Here is a 21,229-nt window from a genome sequence, read left to right as displayed (position 1 = left end):
TCGTATCAACATCTGGCCAAATCAAACATCTAATAAATAACCGTAGCATAAACATAATAACCATAGCATAAACAATGAAAAGTAGGGAACCGAACATATATAACATGAAATCAGGAAAGGTTAGGCAGTTCTAATCAACATCTTGAACTCAGAATATGTGCGCGACAAATTGAAAAAAATAAAATTATTTTTTTTATTACAATTCCAACGCATGTGTTCTTAACTCTTCCAGACCGTGTCTTATAATGCCGGTTGCGTTATCACCAACTCCACCCCGTTAGTCCTTGTCATGCAGGAGGATATCCGCTGCCACGACTAAAAGGTAGCGAGTGGTGGTGTTCAATGGGACATACGGAAGCGGCAACGGGAGGAGACGATGAGGCGCTGGAAGGACCAGTGGACAACGGGTGCAGGACAACCAGGAGCACCAGGACTGCAGACGAGGAGGCTGATTCCAGACATTAATCTCTGGGTCAGCCGCAAGCATGGGGAAGTCGACTTTTTCCTCACCCAGCTCCTAACGGGGCATGGGTTCTTGCGCTCCTATTTCGTCGAGAAAGGCATCCTGGAGGGCTCGCCCAACTGCCCCGAATGTGGGGACGCCGTGGAAGACGTTGAACACGTGCTGTTCCACTGTCCACGGTTCGATCGGGTCCGGAATGAGATGCAGCAGCGGTGCCATTCCCGAGTACCAATGGAAAACATTGGTCCGATTGAAACAGATCGAATCTTTCTACGGATTGAATCTTCGAATCTTCCGAATCCCGATTCTCCCAACACTAAACCAGACGCAGCCAGCAGAGATGCGTTCGTGAGATGGATTGAGTAATCGAGGATGATTCCGATCTTCGGCTCCCGCACGGATACTAACGATACAGGAAGATGCGTCGATGTGCGTGTCGCTATTGGAACACTCTCACTCTCTTGCTTTAGATCGTCAAGGCGAATCGACGCAGTCCACCTGTCTTTGTACCTCGTGTGTTATCGTACAAGTGTGAAAATAAAGCTCTTTGAAATTAATACTATTTACGAGCTAGTATCATTCCGGTTATGCAAGTTCGAACGTAGAATATAGTGTTTTTTTTTTTGCTGGAAAAGTATGTCAAACAAATAGTTATTGTGATTAGGCGTTGTGCACCATGTTGTTCTCATGTAAGACGAAATCTCGGCACTGTTATCTGGGATGATCTCCTAATATATGTGTCACCTACGACGCAATGACTCAGCAAACCGTGGCGGAGCTCGCACCACATAGATAATAATTGTGAAACTCTGAGTATCATCAGCATGTTCCAAACATGACGTCGTGTTCCCGTGTTGTAGAGCTTGGTACATGAAATCTACTACTGTTTGTACGTTCAGCAAACGGAGATGATGCACGACGGACAGCGAGAGGGCCGGTAGGGACAAACATTGCGCGGGATAATGTACGATAACAACGGTCCGTATCCCGCTAGGGCCGTAAATTGCTCAAGCATGTGTCAGGGTCCATCAGGGAAGGCCTGTCTCGGGTGACGACCAGCTGTGTTCTTGTAGCGTGAAGGCTTAACGGGGCTCAAAGGTCGCACAGGTACTGCGGGCGGTGTGCGCTAACAGATAGCAGAGTGGAGTGGATGATGCCTGCGTGAAACGACACAAACGGCTTAACTGGCGGTTTGCAAAATTGGTCAATTAACGTATCTAACGAGCTGAAACGAAGTACAAAAGAACATCGCATCGTTTGTTCGGCGTTTGTGTTTGATAAAGTTGTTCCTCGGCAAAAAAGGGAAACATCTACAAGATACCTATGTGTTTGGATATTTGATCGTGGGATGTTCTTGGACTTCCGAATACCTTTGCCCATCTCTGTCTTAAAATGTTGATCGATTTGGTACAAAAACTACCGGCTCACCTTGAATTGTTCCTGCCAAACCTGTTGTCGTGCTAATGAGTCCTACTTTTTTTTTCTTCGTTACACTCCATCCCACTGGTCAAGTGGTCGCAAACTGCAACACGCGATCAACCCTGGTACAATCTCGCTTCGTGATCTGGTTTTTCCAGATTTTATGCTTCCCGCACATGGTAAAAGGGACGGGGTAAACAGATGGGTCCAGTGTCCCACCGTCCATCCGGCACGAGATACTGGTGAGGGAGTGCAGATGACTTCTAGCCTGAGTCTGGTCGTTCCCCGGCTTTGTCGGACAGCCCGCCCTCCTGCTGACATGCCCTATCGCGTGGCCCTATCGTCCACTGTCGATTACGCAGTTTTCCTCGTTCATTCACAGCTAGAACGGAGGCTGATCCTTCGCCACGCCACCTCCATCGTCTGCTCCATAGAATCGCATGTGTGCTCGCGTGCGTGCTGCAAAGCCAGGCCAGTTAATACTTGAACGGCCCCACGAGACGACGCTCGCCTCAGTCGGTTGCAGTGCGTTGCCCGGAACAGATGCCAGCCTTTGGCCCGCGCTCGAAGTGCTCACAATCAACATCATGCATAGCAAAGGCGAACGGCGCGGTCAGCACTCGTACTACGATCCGGTGACCCACATCTGGACCGGTTTGTCGACGCCGCCACTCTTCAACACCAATCAAAGCCTCGGCCAGCTGGTGCTGGGCGTGCTGCAGCGGTGCGACCCGGCGCAGATCACCCAGATCAGCGACGATGGCGGCCGCACGGTGACCTGCCGCGAGATGTACCTGCGCACGGTGCGCATCGCCGAACGGCTGGCCCAGCTCGGCTACGGCAAGCATACGCCGATGGCTGCGCTGGCGTCCCGCAACGGCGAACACGTCGCACCGGTCGCATTTGCCTGCTTTGCCCTCGGCATCCCAATCAACACGCTCGACACGGCTTTCAACGTGGCCGACTTTGCGCACATGTTCGGCGTCACCCGGCCGGCGCTGGTGTTCTGCGAGAGCGACATCCTGGAGGTGGTGCGCGAAGCGGCCCAGCGTGCCGCCATCGCGCCCGAGATTGTGCTGTTCGAGGAGCGCACCGCGGGCTACCGGCACGTGCTGGATCTGCTGGAGCCCACCGGTACCGAGGATTCATTCGTGTGAGTATACAAAACCGAGTGTGAGTTCCAGGTTTGCTCAATTACCGGCTCGGCTTGAATTGATCCCTCGAATGTTTTGCTCGACTTTCCCAACAGACCCACCAACCTGGATGACCCTACCACCCACGTCGCCGCTGTGCTGTGCTCCTCCGGCACAACCGGCCTGTCCAAGGGCGTAACCTACACGCACACGTTTTGCATCGCCAACCTGCCGTCCCTGTGGCGGATGGCGCCGACGGATTGTCTGCTCGCCTTCAGCTCGCTCTACTGGCTGTCCGGCTTTGCCTCGCTCGTCATCGGCACGGTCTCGCAGGCGGCACGCGTCATCACCCGGGCACCGTTCACGCCCACGCTCGCGCTCGAAATGCTGCAGCGCCACCCGGTGACGATCGCGTTCTTCTCGCCCTTCCAGTCGAACCTGCTCGTGCACGAGCCACTGCTCGCGCAAACGCCGCTGCCCGCGCTGCGCCTGTTCCTGTGCGGTGGGGCACGCGTTTCCAAGCAGCTGTACGCGGCGCTGCAGCGCTGCCTGCCGTCCCACACGCGCATCCAGATCGGGTACGGCATGTCCGAGTCCTGCCTAGTGACGCTGACCGACGGTGACAGCTACCGGGACGACTGTGTCGGTACGCTGCAGGCCCGGGTCGAGGCACGCATCGTCGACGATGGGCCGGACCAGCGTGGGCTGGCGCCGGACGAACCGGGCGAGATCATGCTGCGCGTGCAGATTCCCTTCGCCGGGTATTACGGCAACCCGGACGCCACGGCCGAGCTAATGAGCCCGGACGGCTGGATTCGGACCGGCGACATCGGCTACTTCGACCGGGACGGCCATCTGTACGTGATCGATCGCAAGAAGGACATCATCAAATACGCCGGCAACCAGATATCGCCGACCGAGCTGGAAGTGCTCGCCAAGCAGCTGGCCGGCGTGCTGGACTGCTGCGTCGTGGGCGTACCGGACGAGGGCACCGATTTGCCGGCCGCGTTGGTTCTCCGCGAACCGGGCGCCGCTGGCGCAGCGCTTACCGCCGACCAGGTGCGCCAGTTTGTGGACGAACGCGTCTCTGCCCACAAGCACCTCCGGGGCGGGGTTTACTTTACCGAGGAAATGCCCCTGACACCGTCCGGCAAGATTGTGCGCCGCAAGTGTTTGGAAATTGTACAAAAGGCGCGCCAAAGCACACAGTAGAACGAGTGTGGCTTGGCGAGGTTTTAGAATCGTGAAGAATTGATTTTATAGTAACTTATTATTAATGCCGTAAAATGGGAAGCGTCTGCTTGTACGCAGACATATTTTACCTTCACTAGAAACGTTTATATTTGAAAAAATTAATAAAAAAATACATTTATCTATTTATAGGGTAGTATTGTGTTTATTGCTTGTACCATAAGCGAAAGAATATATATCATAAATAAAATGGAGATATCATGCTACAGCAGGTTTAACGTGAGTTACTTGTTTTTTTTTTTTTTGCTTGCTCGTTTTCGTGTCGACAGTGCCATAATAATACGTGCCACACTTACGAAAGCGAAGCCCTATCCCCTAATCGAACCACTTTAAGCAACGAATGCGTTGATCTTATTCTACGCCCACGCGACTCATTCAACGCCCACGGGTTGCAGCTTTCCTAGGTTTATGTAAATGCGCGTATTTAGTGCGTGCCATTTCTGTTCCTTGCTCGTACCGCTCAGCGACGGTGTGGATGTTGCGGCGGCTGAAGCAACGCTCTTGTCCGCAACCGTATTGAAGTAGGTGTACTGCAGCGTGAACCCAACCACTACGTCCTCGTCCGGCTGCACGTCCGGTTTTGGCTGCACCCCGAGTCGAATAACGACATGGTTTGCCTTCCGCCAGACGATGAATCTGAAAAAGGATAGAATCAATGAAAAATACACGTTACTCTTCCATGATAGAATAAACGACGGAAAAATGAAAAATGCAATGAAAATCTTCTTGTAAAAAGGGAATCATTAATGCAATAATTTCAAACTGGTTTTGGGTCGCGGGTCACAATGCAGTTAGAAATATTCGCGCATGCCGCAGTTAAGCGGAAATGGTGAGGATCCGTTGATTTAATATTTCCGTTTTAAATCTGTATCAAAATCTAATTTGTTTTTATGGAAAAACTAAAACAAAATAGGCAGGAAGGATGAGTTGGTTGTGGATGTTTCTTTTACTTTTTTTTTAAGATTCTAATTAAGTATGGACTTATAAGGGCATATGAATGATTTTTATATATTCCATTATTTTGGAAGAATTTTGAAATAATAATAAATTTTAATTTTTGGTCAATCGTTAGTTTTTCCTTAGCCGTTGCTTTCCATCGGCGAAAATCATTAAGTACATATCATTGGACCTAGAATCATATCTACATATGTTGATAGGCCCCAACGAATCGATTTATGTCAAATAATTTCCCATAAATCGTTGATTATGTAGAAAAAAGGAACATATAAATAAAACTTTACTAAGGTTTGCTTCATGACATTTAATCCTATCTTCAGTGGCGGTCGTCCTAAAATGGACATTTTATAATTCTTACGCAGTGCTCCACATATGTGCAAACTTTGAGCCTTCCTGAACAGTTCTTTAAACGCTTCGGTTGAGCGCGGTCAAAAGATCTGGTCAGCATCTAAAAACAGTTATGGAAAACCAAGCATAGCCATTTTATTAATTTTCGGAACTGGTGTTCTAAATTTAGGTCATTTAATAGGCACACGAATTATAAATGCAGCCTTTTGACTGTGCCAATGATTAATAACGATAACTCATAATTATAACACTACATTGGTAAATATTGGCTAGCTATGAAATCATTTTGTTAACGAAAAAAACTTATCAACTTTACGTCTACCTCCTTAAATTCTCTCTCTTTTAGGTGATTGGTTTTTCGAGATTTTTAAAGATATTGGCCTGATTTTCGGCAGAAACATGGCGCAAGGGTACTCCCTCATCAATGAAGTAGGGCAAGTAGTGTTTCATTACGCAGTTTCCAAACTGTCCAAAGAGCCCCTAAGTCAGAAAATGGGTGAAAATATGAGAAGTCTGTCTTTAGGCTCCCGCTACTTATACTAAAAAAGCACACGCTACATGCCCTCTTTGCCGTTGTCTTACCAAAGAAGCCACTATGAGTAAATTACTTGAACTAATAAGACTCAATGTTGATACCTTTATCCAAAGCGAAATAAAATTAGCACAGCCATTATTATTATTTTTTTGTTTTATGATTTACAATCTGTTCCTGCTTTGTGCAAATAACTGCCCAACTCTTTAACGGGTCTGATTAAAGCCTTCGGATCGTTTGTTTGACATGTCTGCATTAGAGCAACGATAAAAACCTGAAGTGCAATATTTTGTTAATACAATATTTTATCCAGGGTGGCCACTCGAGGATTTTAAATTCCCGGTTTTTCCCGGGATTTTTTTTTTTTTGAATTTTCCCGGTTCACTATGCCGGTGCCGGTTTTATCGATACTTCAATTCCAAATTATTATATCATACGTTTTCAAAAATCGTTATCTAGAGAATGGTAAGTAAACGCGGGCATTACGGGAAAGATGGAAACTTGTCATAAAAAAACTGGATAAAAGTTATTTGTGAATTATTCAACAATATAATATCCAATCTGGAGGTGTGACAACACATTTGAGAACCATTTTTGGAATGATTTCTATCAAATTTGTACAAACAAATTTTCAATTGTGCGCTCGTTTGTGAATCTAATTTGGCTACTATGGATCTTAAGCACTATGGATTTAAATATGCATTCTTTATATTTTCGGAAGTTTTATATGAGCAAACAACTGATGAAAAAACGACAAAAAAGCTTAACAAATATTGCTTTTTGGAGGTTTAGCATCAAGACACTAACGTGTAAAGACTTTACCCCGTGGCAAAGATATTTTTCATCTGCTATCAATTGTTGATTAACAGATATCATCACACAACCTTAAAAAAGGGTAATGCATTATGCTGTTACTCGCACGACGCTGATGATGCACCTCACGAATAGCATACAGGAAGTTTCAGTGGGTTTCTTAATTTTGGGACACTTTCTTGAATATTTTTTACGGGAAGTGTACTTTATGTGATAATAAAACAAATGAGCAACGATCGGACTACAGAAGCGACGCCACCTCAACCAACCAGTGTGGGAATGAAACAGCAATGATATGTTGGTTCATATTCCGGACAGTTTCGAGCCCATGTTTAAATTTACGGACGATTGAATCATATTCCGGACAGCCACAAAATTCCTTTTATAATCTAAAAAATTTTACACACACATTATACTTTTTTAGTTTTTAGCCTGTTTAAAGGTCTGGACACTTGATGTTCTCCGAGACCGACAGAACAACGGTTTAAAAAAAAGAGGTTTGATTCCTGGTTTTCACAGACAGCTGTGCATTGAACCAAAGTGTAAACATATATTTTTATGCATTAAATCACAATTTACTTCGGCTGTCCAGAATTAATAGCAAGATAAAAAATCGCTTAGAATTCCAGACGGAATTAAATACGTGATTTTATAAAATTCAGAGCACAATATGATAAAACACTGTTGTTTTCCCGTAGATAACTACATCCGCAGTAGATTCTGATGTATTTCAATGCACGTGGACGCGATGAATAGGAATTATCGAAGAAATAACACTGGCGTGGGGTTGAAGCAAAACTGCTAAGAATGCCTCTGGAGGTGAACTGACCGACAGAAATTGTGTATTTACTGTGGCATCAGGGCCTACTAGGGGTCAGACACATTTTTTTTATTTATTCTATAACATCATGGTAAACATCTAAAACTAAAAGGCTGCAAGTCCAGGGGCTGTGTATGAAGATAAAAACATACCGAATGTCCGGAATTTGAAGCTGTCCGTAATTTGAATAATAACTGTAAGATATTTGGCGCAAAACAACGCGTCGTTTTCGACAGTTCAAACAGTTTCCCTATCTCGTTCGAAGAGAAACATTAGATGCAGTTGCCAAAGAACCTTGACTACAAGAATTTCTTTCCAAAGAGCACTGTTCAGTGATCCTTGCAATGTGGGAACATGTTTTAAAAACATCAAAGGCTACCACCATTAAGCCATTCTGGAAAAAATATCCGTTTGGATCGGGTTTAAGAAAATTTTAGGAAAAATAGGAACTTCTAGGAAAAGTCTCAAAAGACATGTTTTGTATAAAAATCATTTAACGCGAAACGGAACATTCATTCGCGAAGGTACTTCAAACAGGTTAGCAGCAAGAATAACGTTTTCGGCTAAAGATCTTTGAGATCGAGTGAAAATGAACGTGGATTATTATCTTTGCCGATCACTGAACTACACCAGTGGTCTCCAGCCTGTGGACCGTGGAGTTAAAAGTAGTTGTCTGCGAAAGAACTAATTTAAGAAAACGAAAAGCTTATTACAATACACATCGAGCAAAATTTTCCCCACAACCAAGTCTGAAGCTTTAACAGACATGTCTAGAATACAATTTAAACATGTTGCCTAAAAAATAAAGTTAAAAAAAATATATGCCTCCAATTTATGTAAGCCACGGCAAACGTATTTTAATAGTCAAGTGGTCCGAGATTCTAAAAAAGGTTGAAGAGCACTGAACTATACGATCGAAAAGATTTTTGAACCAAAGATTATGTTATCAAGCCTAAATGCTCAACGCTAAGATGTACCCAAATCGAAGAAATACAAAAGGCAAAGCAAAAATGTTGCCAGACTATCTTGTTCTCAAGAAAAGGGAATAGTGCTAGTAAGAGTATACAAAACATGCTTATACCTAAGCTATTGTGATTAAAGGCCACAAGCAATTCTAAGGAAAAGCATTAAGGAGACAAGTAAATATTACAATATCATCATTCAGTCACATTTCATTTTCAATCTGATGCCGAAAAATGCATTTCACTACGACTAGCAGAATCATATCGTGACTGTTCAGCTTAGTGAAAGAATTTACACATTTTTCATGAAATTAAAAAGCAGATTACTGCAAGCTAAAAATTGGTAAACACTAGAGGCGTATCTTAAAGGCGTCCGATATATGAGCGGCTTGGTTTTGAAACTCTGGATCAAAACCAAAGCCCTCCAGGAAAGGAAGTTAAAGGAAACCAAAGGCGAAACATGTTTAGCTGCAATGTGGCTAAGAATAAGAGGGTATTAAATAGTGATGAGAAAAATGAAGTTTTGGTCGGAATCGATTTCGATTAGCTACGACATTTTGTGGAATCGATTCCGGATGGTAGGATCGATTCCGGAATCGGCTCCAGAGTCAAAATTGGTTCCGAAATAGGAATCGGCTCCGGAATCGAAATCGAGCTCCGGAATTTGTACCGATCACTGAATCGGGTAGTTTCGATTTCGAGCTCCCACCACTAGTGTGAAATGAATAGCAATGAAGTGTATAGCAAAGGTGATCTTACTTCGGCTCATCCTGGTGTCCCTGCACGAACTCGTCGAACTCGGCCGAATCGTCGCGCTGGTTTACGGTGAAGCTGCTGTCGGGCAGCTTGAGCGTCCCGTTGACTGCCCGATCAACCAGCCTCGGTTCCTCGATTAGCGTGCCCTGTCGGGCGAATCCTTGACTCAAGCTGGTCAGGGATGTCTGACCGCCGCTACAACCGCCGGCACCACCGGCGGATGCGACGGACGCTGCCGTCGCACTTTCGAGCGCCATCGCCTTCAGCTCATGTATCAGCAGCCGCTCCTCGTCGACCGTGGGCAGCTCCATGATGGTCACCGTCATCTCGTTGATCGTGGGATTGGTGATGCGCAGCAGGAGCGCCGACTCGGCGCCCTCACACCGCAGCGGATCGCAGCGCACCAGCCGCACGTCCGGCACGTGGTAGGCGGCAAATAGCGCGATGCGGTACTTGATCGAGGACGGGTTGTACTCGGACTTGATCACGTTGTGGTCACACTGCCGGCAGCGCAGCGAGCATTTGATCGAGAGCAGCTTGTGCTGCGGGTATAGCTGGCTGAACGAGGCGGACTGCTTGGCCGGCTGGGCCAGCCGCTGCGTTAGCGTCGTGACGGTGCGCAGATTGACGCCGGCGTGCAACAGCTCCGCTGGGAGCTCGTCCACCTCCTCCGAAGCGACCGACTCCTTGATCGGGATCGGCGTCGTCTTGAGTTGCACCTTCCCGTCGGACCACCCCATCTGGCGGCGTATCATCGACGCGGTCAGTCCGGTCCGATCGGTCAGGCTGGGAAACTGACTCTTCTTCGGCATCTTGCGCCGCCACAGCTCCTGCCGCTCCTGCTTGTCGTGCAGCACGACCGACTGGTAGTGCTCGAGCAGCAGCGCAAACCGGGTCGCGTTCGGATACTCCGGCTCCGGCCACTGCCCGGTCGCTGCCGTCTGATCCGGTATGCCGATGTCGTGCGAGTTCCACCGACAGGTCAGACAGGCGAGATAGTACATCTTCTTCGTGACTTGCTTCACCGCCGGTCCCGGCGTGCTGCTACTGCCGCCTTTTGCAGCCTTGGCTGCGTCTTCGGTGGCGGGCGAGCCTTCCTTTGAGTCGGCGCCGGCAGCCAAAGGTACGGTAGCGATCGAGGCACGCACCGAAAGCGTATGCTGGCAGCTGGGACAGTTGAAGCAGGTGTTGCAGCGGTTCTTGCGCATCTTCGTCTCGGACGACGGTATGTTTTCCAGACAGTTGGAGCAAAAGTTCGAATCCACCTACGGCGGGAAGAAGCGAGGGAGAGAAAGTGTGTGTGTGTGATTGAGAGACAGTCAAAGCGGTACTCGAGGGTGACATCATTCCGCCGTGCCAGTGCACCGTGCACACGGCTTTCCCTACCTCCTGACACACACAGAAACCGCAGCGCAGCTTCATGCAATGGCGACAGAAGTAGAGCTTCGTCAGCGGGTTCAGCAGCCCACAGACACACGCATACTCTACGCGGTTTAGCAAATTGAAGAACGCCATCCTGTGCGCAGGCAGAGAGGCCACACTTTTGCGGAATTAGCACTACACAGGTGAGGATTTTCCTTGCACAAATTACCGTACCTCCATCAAAGCCACCTGCTGACTGGGTGGTGTTGCAAAGATGAGCGGATGAGCGGGAGGGAAACTGTCTTCGTTTGACAAGCAATCCCTGTCCCAATTTCACCAAGGTTGCTGCAAACTACCCGGAATGGAAAATTACCTTCTGGGTGATTTTCTATACAAAAAACAGTAAACAATTATTTTGCTAAATGTGTTGTAGCAAATTTGTTAATTAGCTCACCGTGACATTCGGACGTAAAATACTCCCAATAAACCACAAATGTATCACGATACAGGAAAACAGTGTGGCCAGATTATCTACCTGATCCCGGCACTCCAACGGAAGGTTGAACGGGAAGTGACATGGAATATTGAACGTAGGGTGACTGTACCAGTTTTCGGCAGTGTACCTGTTTTCGGCAGGGTAGCTAAAAACGTGAAATTCTGCACAAATACGGTGAAAAATTTCACAAAATACAATTTTGTAGTGAAGGTGTACTTATTTGATATTCACATACGAAGTTTCACACCATTTCATTACGTATTTTCCAAAATATCAAATAAATTGTGCTTTTTTTCGGCAGCTTTGCTGTCAGCCAATCGTTCGGCAGGTTTTGTGATTAAGAGAATCAGAACAGTAAAACAATGAAAAAGTGGTGTATATTAAAGATTTTATGCTTATTTAATTTATTCTAACTTGTTCGGAATTTTAAAATCACGATAAACAGGTTATTTTTCACTTTAAATGCTGCCGAAAATAGGTACACAGTAAATGTTCATTTTTGACAGCTCAATGTAGTGGGCTCCTGCCGAAACTCGGAACAATAACACACTTTGAATTTGGCTAAATATTCCTTTTAAAATTGATCAGAACACTACAATGCGTATGTCGACACATAATATGACCTTTCTTGTACCAAATATCACCAATTTTACGACAAACAATGCACTGACTTAAGAGAAAAATTAATATTTGTAAGCCAGTTCGCACCGTACGCTATAACCTTCAAACTGTCAATGGCTGCTCTGTTTAAACGTCGCATCAAAATGGCTGTCAAAACGGGCCAAAATAAGCAACATAAAATTCATAATTAAAGTGCTTTTTAACACCAATCTTAGGAAAGTAAGAGTGTTAAATTGCTTTAAACATTTTTTTGTACATATTCACATTGATACAAACATTTTCTGACCCGTATTCGCGCTGCCGAAAATAGGAACACAGCCTGCCGAAAATAGGAACTAACTGCCGAAAATAAAAGCAAAATCAATGTTTGCATTTTCACGAATATTTATGAAAAAGGGCTTTGAACCGGCAAATAAAAAATATTATAACATACTATGATAGTTTATCAACCAGAATAACAACACTTTCAAGAAAAATAATGAAAAATATTGATGTGTGAGCAATTTTTGTGAAACTGCTGCACTAGCCTGCCGAAAACTGGTACAGTTACCCTAGTTAATTTGTTTTTGTTTTACATTTTGAACATATACCAAAGATAGTGATAAAATACATATTCTGTTTGTGCAGTACACCACCGTCTCATGTTCGTTTTGTGCGGACACAACAGTGACGACGAGGATGGGATCCTCCTCGCGTAGGGGGGAACCTACAAAGAACCGACGCAGTACGGAGACCACCATCGCGCAACCGCCATCGCGCAGGATGGGCACGCTCGGGGCTTGCGCGAAGCCCTGAAGGGGGTTTTGTGCGGACACAACATTTACAATATTTTTCAGTTTGATTCTAAGCATTTTGTTCCATTCCGTTCCACTACCGTTCGAATTCCTTGAGCAGGCAGTATGTTGGCGGTATTCGGTAGGAGCACCAATTTTTTTTATGTAGTTTTCGGTAGGAGTTCCAGTTTTTGTCTGTAGTTTTAAAATTCGAAACTCAGTTAAAAATAATTGTATTAAGGGGGGGGGAGAGGGGTTTGTAATGCAAGTAACGAATTTTTCATCTCACGATAAAATACATCCTTTATCTACTCCAAGGAGATGGATTGATTAGATTTAGTTCAGCGGTCACAAGAATAACACAACTTCTGTAGGTTGGATTCCACTGTGTTCCTCACTTGGAGAGAGCTTTCTAATTTCCTCTGTACTGTTGTATGGTTTCGCAGTGAAGTTATGCATCGCTAGAACTAGAACGGCGATTGTTTAAATACTAATCTCCAATGTAAACCACCAGCACTGAAGCAAGTGAGATTTGAGTAAAGATCGATGGCGTCGATACCCACGTATCTGACCACACGACCATTCATATAGATTTTTGCTCGGAAAGTTAGAAGGCTGCTATATACGCCACGATTAGATGAAGCTGGCGAAACACATTACAAGAAAAGGACAGCAATATAATGATGAGTTGTAAAACGCCATCTATTGAGCAAACCAATGAAGCTATGAAGCTTACTTTTTATGGCTATTTGATTTTCCACTCGTTTATGCTTAATGTGTTACGCTTGGGTTCTTGTACTGAGCGCAAGTGATTTCAATATCTTCATGTGGAATTTAACGTATAAAATGTATGGAAAAATGATTTTATGGTTTCTAGATGAGTAAAATAAAACAAATCTGTGTCGGTAGTTTTAGGCTGCTTATCTGTGAATCGGCATATAAATCGGTAGGAATACAGATAAATCGGAATTTCTGGTCACTCCGCTGGAAGGGTAATTTTTGGGACAGCTACATCAGCCGCTAAGTACCTTGGTTTGGGCGCCCGTCGGACCGAGCAGTAAAACGTCCAGCGGGGAGCAGCTTCCAGAACGACAGCTGTCACCACGGATCCGGGAAAGGTGTACGTGTCTCTCGGCGCAGCGGCACTGTTGTGTGCGTGCACTTTTATTTTCCCCCGAAAGCAGAATCGGAACCGCCGTCGAGGCGTTTGGAAAATAGTGTGTGTTTTCCCCGGGCGCCTTTCGCTGCCACTTCCTTTTTCCACGCGCTGCCCTGACGTGTCCGCCGGCGCTTCCGGTGCAGTGAAACCCATTTTTGCTTGCGGTCCGGGACTTCTCCGCCCTGCTGTGACCAGCGCTTGCCGTAGTGGCATCTTCTTCCCCCCCTTACTCTCCCCCCCTCCTCCTGCACCGTTTGCATGTGATTGGATTGTTATTTTGGATGAGCCGGGTGAACTTTCCAGCGCCCGAGAAGAGAAATTGACCCCATCGCTACAAGGGACCGTGTGGCTGTCTTTTTCTGTTTTTCCCGACCGTATTCCGCGGCCTGTTTCGTTTGTGGACCGCTTCCGGAAGGGAGCGAGAGAGAACAAAACCAGTCGGTGGGAAATCAGGCTACAGTATTGTCATCACTTTTCCACCCTAGCATCATTCCTTCCCAGTGCACCCTTCGCCCCAGATAGCCGGGTGTGTGTATGTGTGTGTGTGTGTATACCGAATTCCTGTATAGTTCCGCAGCCCCTTGGACGCATTGGGAAATAACAAAACATCAAAAGCAACATGGCTACCAGTGTAAAATTAGTGCTATTTAATTATTTAATGGTAAGTAGCCGGAACGGCGAATGGGATCTTCCTCACGTATCACAGAAACAATAGTCTGCCTACATTTGTTTCCGCCCACCGTGCGCTAAATAGGTTTCTGGGTGTGCGTTTCCCATCACCACCAGTCCCTAGATGGTTAGTCGCGATTTGCACAAACAACCATTTAATAAGACTGCTGTGATGGAAGCGCAAAACCGTCACTTGCGAAGCCAGCGTTACGTTAATATCCACTTTCTGCTTCATTTCAGGTTGTCGTCATGTTCTACAACCCGTCGAACAGTGGAGCCGTTCAGCTGAACAGTGAAAACATCGACATGACCCTCGGTGCGTATATAATTATAAAATCACCCTCCCGGGCCGCTGCCGACCGGACATCAAAGACACCACCCAGGCCCATTATCGCGCCTTTACAAGTCGTCAAAAAGCGTTGTCTCTTGTGTCTATCACAAAACAGTTATCTGCGATATCGTCTACCCATTCTTAGACTCAATCGTTTGTTCTTATCATTCAATTTTTGTGCAAGTGCTTTAAAATGAAAGAAAAAAAAATCCAAAATGATCGTACAAAAGAATAACCGATAAAATGATGCTATATATCAGGCAGGGGATGGTTTATTTTGTTCCTGCAATTTTTTTTTTTTGGTTCATTTTTTTGCCCATATAAAAATGACGCACCGGCTATATGTCTTGTTTGAACAAGTGTTGCACGACACCGGCACATCGCCGAAATGGGAGGGATAAGCATTGAAACGATAGAAATAATAATGATTTATTTTTAAGTTTAATATTACGGCCTTGCCGTATTGAAGAAAAAATAATTGTTTTTTTTTTATTATTTCTTCCAGCATCCAATGAGCTAGTTTTGATCAACTTCTATGCCGACTGGTGTCGGTTCAGCAACATCCTACAGCCAATCTTCGATGAAGCGGCAGAAAAGGTGAGTCGAAAAAAAAACATGATAGAGCATTAAATACAGTCCCTACGACAAGCACCAATCAACCGCGACCGAAGGAAATTGCTCCAAAAGATCAACTATCAACTGGCGGGATAGATAGTATTTGTAGCTCAGAATGAACACAGGATTGTTGCTTCAATCAACGCGCTTGGAACAGCCTAGACAACGCTAATCTAAACAGAACAACACACACCGTACAGAGTAGTGGTGGAAGCTCGAAATTGGATCTACCCGATTCCAATTCCGTGTTCGGAATCAATTCCGGAGCCGATTCCGATGCTGGAATCACTTTCGAATCCGGAGCCGAATCCGGAGTTGATTCTGGAGCAGATTCCGGAATCGGCTCCGGAATCGGAATAGACCTGTGAATCACAATTTGCTCCGGTAACGGTATCAGAATTGACTCCAGAATTGAAATTAGCTCCGGAATGAGAATCCGTTCTTGAATTCAAATAAGAAATATCAGACGCAAAATCAGTCCGGCAGTGTCTATTAGAACGGATCGTTTAAAAGTAAATTTTGAATCTTTGCGGCTATATAAATACATTGCATCTTTGAATCCAGACGTCTATTCTTATGGGGATACAGAAGCCGATTCTGATTTCGAACGTGATTTCCTGATTTTGAGCCAATTCCGATTCCTAGCCGATTTCAATTCCGGGACCGATTATGATTCCGAAGCTGATTTCGGAGCTGATTCCTATTCTGGAGCCGATTCCGGAAAATGGTTCCGGATCTACTATGCTACTTTTCCGATTCCTAACCGATTTCGAATCCGTAACCGATTCTGATTCCGGAGCCAATTCCGAAGCTGATTCTTATTCTGCAGCCTATTCCTATACCAATTCTGGAGCCGATTCCGGAATCGATTCCAGAAATTGATTCTGGACTTACTATTTGAAATCGATTCCGGAAATTGATTCCGGATCTACTATCCGGAATCGATTCCGAAACTGATTCCAGACGAACCATCTGGAAACTGATTCTAGACGTACCCACTGGAATAAATTCCAGAAATTTTCGGAACTATCCAGAATCGATTCCGTCGAAAACTTCATTTTTCCCACCACTAGTACAGAGGCTCCCCGATAAACACCGGTTCTGTAATACCGTGCCTTTCCCCCTTCTCCCCCCTTGTCCTTTCAGGTCCAGGCAGCATTCCCCGATCCGGGCAAGGTGGTGATGGGCAAGGTGGACTGTGACCGCGAGTCGTCCGTCGCGTCCCGCTTTCATATCACCAAATATCCCACGCTGAAGGTGCTGCGCAACGGGCAGCCAACCAAGCGCGAGTATCGCGGGGCACGCACGGTCGAGGCGTTCACCGAGTTCATCAAGAAGCAGCTCGAGGACCCGATCCGGGAGTTCCAGAACATCAAGGATCTGGAGCAGCTCGACTCGAAGAAGCGAATCGTGGTCGGATACTTTGACCGGCGCGACATGCCCGAATACAACACGTTCCGGCGCGTCGCCACCAACCTGAAGGAGGACTGCCAGTTCCACGTGGGCTTCGGCGACGTGGTGCAAGCGCTGCATCCCCCAGGTAAATGAGGCTCGTTTGATTCATCTTTTTTTTTCTCTCTGGTTGTGTCTGTGTAGTCCTTCGGATGTTACTAACAATTTTGCTCCATTTCCTTTCCACTGTTTTGAATGCAATTCACTGGGGGAAAAAACAGGATATTCAACAAGTACGTGTCGTGTGTGTAAAACTACTTTAGTTTGAAGAAGCTGCTTTAGAAATTGGACCCTTTTGTACTGACGTTGGCTGATGTACTGATCGTTTTTTTTTTTCGGTTTTATTTTAGGCCATCCCATCATCGTGTTCCGGCCGGACGTGGCCGTGTCGAACGAAAACGACGAAACGTACATGGGCGATCTGAAAAGCTTCGACGAGCTGAACATCTGGGTGCAGGAGAAGTGTGTGCCGCTGGTGCGCGAAATCACGTTCGAAAACGCGGAAGAGCTGACCGAGGAGGGGCTGCCGTTCCTGATTTTGTTCTACGCGCCGGGCGACCTTGAGTCCATCAAGGACTACAAAGCAATCGTGCAGATGGATCTCATCTCGGAGAAGCGTAAGAACGATTTGTGCTCCGCCATGTGCCTTTAACCCTTCTGGGCCGTATTTGACCGTTGTTGTCTTCCCCGACAGAGAACGTAAACTTCCTCACCGCCGACGGTAAGCGGTTTGCGCATCCGCTGCACCATCTCGGCAAGACGCAGGCAGATCTGCCACTGATTGCGATAGACTCCTTCCGCCACATGTACCTGTTCCCGAACTTTAAGGACATTTACGTGCCCGGCAAGCTGAAACAATTCCTGAACGATCTGTACAGCGGCAAACTGCACCGGTAAGTGATGCGGCGAGGCAAAAGTAAAACAGTCAACCCAGCGTGTCTTTGAGCCGGGTAGTTTTGCTCTGAGCCTTTCCAACGATATGTTATGTGATGTCCTCTTCTTTCCTATTATAGTGAGTTCCATTACGGTCCAGAAAAGGACACGGCTGCTGATTCAAACGCGATTGAGGACAGCAAAAACCCTACGACGCCCCCGGAATCGACGTTTAAAAAGCTTGGCCCGTCGAAAAACCGATACACCTTGCTGCGCGACGAACTTTAAGAGCGGACGGAACCAGCACCGGCCGACCCCACGGCCCGCGCGTCGACAGTGTGGCAGCGCTGTGCCGCAACGGGCCGTAAACCAACCATTTCCAGACCAGCATACCGTACAGCAGCAGGGGGGGTAGCTCCGATCCCCGGAAGGTAATCCGCGCGCGCCTACAGCAAACTGTAGCTATAAGAATTGTAGGGAAATCAGCATCGGGACCGTATCAACACCAGCCCGATAACGGTGCCACATGATCACCATATCTGGAACAGAATCTGCATCTTCTTCTTTTTTTTTTCGTTGTTCAATTCAATTTTTGCTCACTTACTGCTTCGCCGGTGAGTGATAAAGAAGTAGGACGGCAAAACCAAGAGCTTCTCTTACGAACCTCTCTGTCTTATGTTTAGCGTCTTTGCGGCGATAGCAACACTGGTTGTTTTCTAATGCTACAACATATTAGTGAGAAATACATTAAAAATAGCATTTTAAAATACGACGTCGTGTTTGTGCAGGGCATATATGGATTACTGCAGGGGGTCGGAGTTACCGTATTTTTGAAAAATGCGTTCACTGTTCCACAACCATCTTTCCCAAACCCTCCCACTTTTACTGGATGCGCATCCGGTAGCAGAAATGCAACACACAAAATAGTCAGTCGTGTTGCACATGTGTAGGATTATTATGAAGAAGAGGAGGAAAAGGAGAAGAAGAAGAAAAAAAACGACGAAAGAAGTGTGTAATGCATTTTATGTAAACTTTTGTTTTTGTGCTGTGAGCTAACACTACAGGAGGGGCGAATGATTTAGACGAGGAGACACAAGGGCGTAGGAGCAAACAAATTAAATAAACAAAGGAATTCGAAACATGATACGGTGCGGCCCCATGGGAACAGCCTCTCTTACATCTGTAGGCACGAGATGGTGTCCCACGCTTCTCAAAAGACAGGTTCGAGTTTACAAAAATTGAAGAAGAAGAAAAGTCTGCAGCTTTAACGATATTGCGAGGGCACACCAAAAAAAGCTTCCCGTCCCAGCACGAAGCATTCAATAATTTGTGCTTTTTTTAATTTAGCGTTAACCCTAAAATCCGCAATTCACTCCGTATACAAGCAGGAATATTTTTTGTGCAATGAACGGTCCACGCAGATGAAGGCCAAAAGTAGTCTGTTTTCTTAAATTTCGCTTTAAAAATGCATCTAAAAATTTAGCTCGCCACCTTATCCGGAAAGGGAAAGGAAATAATTGGGAGAACGCCCTCCCAACATTGAGAATAATGTAATTAATTTGTTCAAATTGCTCCAGCTTCCGCTCCGACAAATGATTGAGATCAGTTTCAAGCCAACAGAAAAGCAAAGAGGTTGTTATCAGGATTAAATCGAATCTAAATCTTAAAGGAAAAATAGCATAAAACCGTCTTGTAATAGGGCTATTACAGCAAGGCTTTCAGTAATAAGACAACTATACAGTATTTCCCATTGTGTGTTCGGCGTGTCGATCTCTGGGATTGAAAGAAATTGTAGGTAAAAGTGCAGGAAAGTACATCGGCGCAGCGGTTTACAAGAATACATTATGGTAGTGTTGTGTTTCAAGAATTTTTCGTTGAGATTCATTCATATGGATCTTCAGTAATGAATGATGAGTGTCTAAAGATTCACGAATCTTCAATGTGCCACAATGCCAATCTCTTAAGATTCATAAATCCAATAAAATCCATATATCTCCACGGATTCGTGAATTTTTAGATGTATGATGATGTATTCCAAAATATTTAATATGCCCAATCCCACCTAAAACTTGTCCGTTGTGGGTTCAACCGTCGCATGGACCGTCTCCCCGTAGTAAAGCAAGCTATCCGGCTGTGTGGTTCTTTCTAAGAAATCTCGAAAGAAGTTCTGTTCCGTCAAGAAGACGAATGATAAATAGCTCAAGCTTAAAGATTATTTAGAAATGTATGAATCCCTACTAATTTGTTAATCTTTCGAGGCATAAACATCTTTTGAGATTCATGAATCATACGAGATTCAAGAATCTTCAAGAATCATACGAATCTGAATCTGATTTACTACACTAAACTAGTGTTGGGAAAATCTGATACAGATTCATAAATCTAAATGAATCTTTAACATGATTCAATTATTCTGAATCTCGATTTCAAAGATTCATGAATCCTAAAGAATCATCTAACTCGAAGATTCATGAACCTCCAAAGATTACAGGACCTCCAAAGATTCGTGAATCTCGAAAGATTCATGAATCTCTAGGGATTCGTGAATTGCAGGAGATTCACAAATCTCCATGGGTTCATAGCGCTTGAGCTTCTTATTATTCTTCTTGGAGTAACAACCTACATGACCATGTCAGCCTATACAGGCATTCGAGAATTCTTGGTAAGTACCAAGGTGGAATATAGAGGAGGTGTCTTCTTAGCGTTTGGCATGTTGCCATTTTGAGATTCAGTTTGACAACAGCCGTCGATTTTTGTTTACAGGCAGCAGCTGCATTATAACGTGTAAAATGCCGATTTATGGAGTGTGGATGCAAAATACAATTTTTTATTGCTAAACAAATGTTAATTAAACGAAAACAATACATTTATCCTATCCAAATACCAGCAACATTCGTCCCATTTGACAACTGCCGTCGATCCTGGTTTTGTGCTTTTTTCTAAAGCCTCGATGCCCAATTGTTCTACATGACGACACCTCCTTTCTACCCACTTTGGGCAAGTACCACGCATCATACAGTAGAACGTCGATTATCCGGGGGCGGATTAACCGGCGGGCGGCTTAACCGTGCGCATAAATGCGACAGCTGTTCAAACGTACAGCGAACATTTGCTGCGATAGTCAAGTGGGTAACCAGTTTTTTGTGCAGCTCTGTAGTGTCTAGTGGTGTTTTCGAAATTTATTTTTGTTCATGAACAAAGGTTCAACCTGTAGTTATTGATTAAAATAATATTCTACTAACGATTTATTGATTGATTCAAGGTGAATTAATCATAAAATTAGTGGATTTTTTAATTTTTATATGAGTTTGACATTTCTTGGACCATTATCCGTGCAAATCGATTAACCGGTAACCGCCCGGTCCCGAGCTGCCCGGATAATCGACGTTCCACTGTAGTTTGTTATGCTACGGGGAGACGCTCC

At 45.3% G+C, this 21,229-nt stretch overlaps 3 protein-coding genes across 8 annotated transcripts; 2 read left to right on the top strand and 1 right to left on the bottom strand.

The window, feature by feature from the left end:
• Positions 1 to 528: 528 nt before the first annotated feature.
• Positions 529 to 4,395, top strand: LOC120906139 (luciferin 4-monooxygenase-like). Of its 2 annotated transcripts, none has more exons than XM_040317613.1 (3): positions 529 to 1,097; positions 2,265 to 3,035; positions 3,132 to 4,395. In XM_040317613.1, the coding sequence occupies exons 2-3, from the start codon at positions 2,323 to 2,325 to the stop codon at positions 4,225 to 4,227; spliced, it is 1,809 nt and encodes a 602-aa protein (XP_040173547.1). In that variant the 5' UTR covers positions 529 to 1,097; positions 2,265 to 2,322; the 3' UTR covers positions 4,228 to 4,395. The 2 variants fall into 2 exon arrangements, with proteins under 2 accessions (XP_040173547.1, XP_040173546.1); XM_040317612.1 differs by having other exon boundaries at positions 529 to 1,152.
• Positions 4,396 to 4,494: 99 nt separating this feature from the next.
• Positions 4,495 to 11,120, bottom strand: LOC120906140 (dynactin subunit 4). Its single transcript, XM_040317614.1, has 3 exons — positions 10,841 to 11,120; positions 9,458 to 10,719; positions 4,495 to 4,902 (listed from the first exon to the last, which is right to left on the bottom strand). Exons 1-3 carry the CDS (start codon positions 10,967 to 10,969, stop codon positions 4,638 to 4,640), a joined length of 1,656 nt encoding a protein of 551 aa, XP_040173548.1. The 5' UTR covers positions 10,970 to 11,120; the 3' UTR covers positions 4,495 to 4,637.
• A 2,667-nt stretch (positions 11,121 to 13,787) lies between these two features.
• On the top strand, positions 13,788 to 19,553 carry LOC120906125 (endoplasmic reticulum resident protein 44). Of its 5 annotated transcripts, none has more exons than XM_040317588.1 (9): positions 13,793 to 13,923; positions 14,351 to 14,526; positions 14,775 to 14,850; positions 15,371 to 15,462; positions 16,627 to 17,020; positions 17,154 to 17,165; positions 17,283 to 17,549; positions 17,627 to 17,825; positions 17,946 to 19,553. In XM_040317588.1, exons 2-9 carry the CDS (start codon positions 14,485 to 14,487, stop codon positions 18,091 to 18,093), a joined length of 1,230 nt encoding a protein of 409 aa, XP_040173522.1. In that variant the 5' UTR covers positions 13,793 to 13,923; positions 14,351 to 14,484; the 3' UTR covers positions 18,094 to 19,553. The 5 variants fall into 5 exon arrangements, with proteins under 5 accessions (XP_040173521.1, XP_040173525.1, XP_040173522.1 ...); XM_040317590.1 differs by having other exon boundaries at positions 13,808 to 13,826; XM_040317589.1 differs by having other exon boundaries at positions 13,843 to 13,858.
• Positions 19,554 to 21,229: the final 1,676 nt, after the last annotated feature.

This window comes from Anopheles arabiensis, chromosome X (genome assembly GCF_016920715.1).
Source record: "Anopheles arabiensis isolate DONGOLA chromosome X, AaraD3, whole genome shotgun sequence".
Classification (NCBI taxonomy): Eukaryota; Metazoa; Arthropoda; class Insecta; order Diptera; family Culicidae; genus Anopheles; species Anopheles arabiensis.
Note: the sequence above shows the minus strand (reverse complement) of the source record. Positions and strands in the feature narration are given on the sequence as shown.